This window comes from Eriocheir sinensis, chromosome 14 (assembly GCF_024679095.1).
Source record: "Eriocheir sinensis breed Jianghai 21 chromosome 14, ASM2467909v1, whole genome shotgun sequence".
NCBI lineage: Eukaryota > Metazoa > Arthropoda > Malacostraca > Decapoda > Varunidae > Eriocheir > Eriocheir sinensis.
In genome coordinates, this window is record NC_066522.1 from 4,092,320 (window position 1) to 4,095,614 (window position 3,295).

At 55.8% G+C, this 3,295-nt stretch overlaps 1 protein-coding gene across 2 annotated transcripts; it reads left to right on the top strand.

Moving 5' to 3' along the window:
- Nucleotides 1-277: 277 nt before the first annotated feature.
- On the top strand, nucleotides 278-2,219 carry LOC126998680 (uncharacterized). 2 transcript variants are annotated; one of them, XM_050860681.1, is made up of 2 exons: nucleotides 278-1,295; nucleotides 1,525-2,219. In XM_050860681.1, exons 1-2 carry the CDS (start codon nucleotides 288-290, stop codon nucleotides 2,140-2,142), a joined length of 1,626 nt encoding a protein of 541 aa, XP_050716638.1. In that variant the 5' UTR covers nucleotides 278-287; the 3' UTR covers nucleotides 2,143-2,219. The 2 variants fall into 2 exon arrangements, with proteins under 2 accessions (XP_050716638.1, XP_050716639.1); XM_050860682.1 differs by having other exon boundaries at nucleotides 279-1,295; nucleotides 1,585-2,219.
- The last annotated feature ends 1,076 nt before the right edge of the window (nucleotides 2,220-3,295 follow it).

The following is a 3,295-nucleotide window of genomic DNA, read 5'->3' on the forward strand; positions in this document are numbered from 1 at the left end:
GCTAGCTACCTGAGACGCTTGTGTTCTATGCCTTTCAGTTCCTGCTACTCTGATGTTACTTAGTTTTCTCTCATTTGTGCGTGTGGGGGAGGAGCAGAAGGAGGAGGATCTCTCTCTCTCTCTCTCTCACACACACACACACACACACGCTGCTGTTGCTTGTTTCCGACAAACAATGCAGGAAACTGAGCCTTGGCAGCAGTGCGGGAAGGGTCTGCCGTGCAAGGGGCGCCGGCCGCCACCATCTCACTCTGTCGTGACTGCCGCCGCCTCGCTCACCGTGACATATGTCAAACATTTACAATAAAATGTACACAAAAACAGTCAGCAAAGACAAAATCCGGCGCACCGTGTACGGCACCTGCGTCATGCTGGCCGTCGACGGCGGCGCCAGCGGCGGGGCGCGGCCCCGCAAGGTGACCATCACCCTCCTCCGGCGTCGGGGGTGCTGGCGAGCCCTCAGCTCGCGGAGGGTGGGCGTCTTCGCCTTCCCGGAGGCGTGCGGCCCCACCTCCGTCCCTGCCCCGCTGGACCTGGAGTACCTCTTCAGGTGCAGCGGCAAGGCAGACGCCGCAGCCATGCAGATCAAAATCTGTGTGGCGTACTACTGCCGCGGTGCCCCTCGCAAGGCCCGCGTTAGCTTGGATGAGTTCATGGAGCCGCTGCTTGATGGAGGCCGACCTGGCAGTTTCTACTTGTATATCTACGATGACAAGGTCGGCCTCCAGCAGGCCAGCCAACAGTTCCAGGCTCTTCCCACGGCATGGCCATTGGAACAGAAACCCGGCAAGGGTAAGAAGGCCGTGTATGACGAAGAACTCACTGACAATGATCACACCTACAGTGAATGGAAGACTTACCTGGAAAAGGTGTTTTCGATGGATGATGATGAAGAAAGCACTGACAATAATGACGACACCTACAGTGAATGGAAGACTTACCTAGAAAAGGTGTTCTCAGTGGAAAATGATGAAGCAAACGCCGACAACGATGATGACACCCACACTGAAAGGAAGGTTCCCACGGACAAAGTGTTTGCGGTGGAATACAACGAACTTGACGAGGCGGTCCACGAGGTTGTGGAAGCCTCTGATATGGATGGCACTGATGCACACGAGTCGGTCCACGAGCTGGAGCAAGCCTCTGGTGGCACTGCCGCAAAGGAGACCCCCGAGCTGCACCCCGAGCTGGAGCAAGCCTCTGGTGGCACTGCCGCAGAGGAGGATGCCCCCGAGCTGCACCCCGAGCTGGGGGAAGCCTCTGGTGGCACTGCCGCAGAGGAGGAGGCCCCCGAGGTGCACCCCGAGCTGGAGCAAGCCTCTGGTGGCACTGCCGCAGAGGAGGATGCCCCCGAGCTGCACCCCGAGCTGGAGCAAGCCTCTGGTGGCACTGCCGCAGAGGAGGATGCCCCCGAGCTGCACCCCGAGCTGGGGAAGGCACTGCTGCAGAGGAGGAGGCCCTGAGGTGCACCCTGAGCTGGAGCAATCCTCTGGTTGCACTGCCGCAGAGGAGGATGCCCCCGAGCTGCACCCCGAGCTGGAGCAAGCCTCTGGTGGCACTGCCGCAGAGGAGGATGCCCCCGAGCTGCACCCCGAGCTGGGGGAAGCCTCTGGTGGCACTGCCGCAGAGGAGGAGGCCCCCGAGCTGCACCCCGAGCTGGAGCAAGCCTCTGGTGGCACTGCCGCAGAGGAGGAGGCCCCCGAGCTGGGGGAAACCTCTGGTGGCACTGCTGCAGAAGAGGAGGCCACCGAGCTGCACCCCGAGCTGAGGGAAGCCTCTGGTGGCACTGCCGCAGAGGAAGAGGCCCCCGAGCTGGGGGAAGGCTCTCGGAGCGGGAATAGTGCCACAGACAGGGCAGTTTCCCGTCAAGGCGAGGCCCCTTCACCAGTGCACATCTCTGCCGCTGCCACAGCTTTCTACGCCTATCGCAGCCTCACCGTGCCTCAGAGATTCATCGCCCATCTCGCAGGCCCCAGTGACCGCCAGCTGGAGGACCTGCAGCGGAGCCACGGCGTCAGCATCGTGCGGGTCCGGCGTACCTTGCACATCAAGGGCCACAGGGACGCCGTCCTGCAGTGCCACAGCCACGTGCGCGATGAAATCGCTGAGTGGCGGAGGCGCGAGGTCGCCGAGGCTCAGTAAGCGGCCCGCAGACATGCCTGTGACCCGTGACGGCCTCGTCACCACCATGTTTCATAGCATTTCTTATCATTTCTTATCATTCCTCTTAATCTAGATATTCTGTTGTTGTTGTTGTTATCGTGTTTGTTGTTGCTGTTGCTGTTGTTGCTGTTACACCCACCTCCCCTGCAAAATCACGACAGATCACTCGGTTCTGTTGACTAATCGTGATCCGGTTCCGAGTTTCGGGTCAAGGTGCTGAACGGAGCGGCTCAGACCACGGGAATGGACCAGGGACGGATCACGACAAGGGAAGAGAGGATTTGACAGACTTGCAGCCAACAGCAAAAGTTAAATCTTATATTTGTCTACGAGTTATTTAATCGAATTAATTAATTATGACAGCCGTAACTAGGAGAGAGAGAGAGAGAGAGAGAGAGAGAGAGAGAGAGAGAGAGAGAGAGAATTAAGGAAGTATTTTTAGCACTAACAGGTTCCCCTTTTGGCCTATAATCTATCTATTTATCTATCTATTTTTTTCTGTCTGTCTGTATCTACGTTCATACTGTATTGTCTGTGTGTCTGTGTGTCCGTTCCACCTACATCTGTTCTCCCTTGCCGTCCATCCCTTCTTCCATCTGTCCATCCATCCCTCAAATTCATCCGTTGCCTTTCTTTACATTCACCCTACCATTATCCCATCTATCAATCCGTCGTTCTCTTTTTGATTATATGTTACTTCTTCTTTTTCTCATGTCCGGCCGGGTTCATAGCGAGAAACTTTGAGTACAGGACGCCGGGAGTAATGTTGTCCTCTTGTAACTCGCTGTAGGGACCCACCTGGAACACGCCGTATAGTTCTGGTACAAGAAGGGCATCGATATGCACGAGAGAATACAGCGACGCGCTACGAAAGTGATGTCATCATTAAGGACTCAGCTTTATGAAGAACGACTCAGGCAACTCAGCTCTTTACGTTGGAAATTAAACGACTGCCGGGGACCTGATCCAGTCCTTCAAATACTTAAACTAGTTCAGTAATGTCGATCATTCTAAGCTCTTCACGCCTCAAACTAAACCGAGGAAGGGAAACAACGGTCAAACAATTACTGCGAAGCGATTTAGTACAGACATCAGCTGGAATTATATTTCGGAGAATCGTCCGCCACTGAAA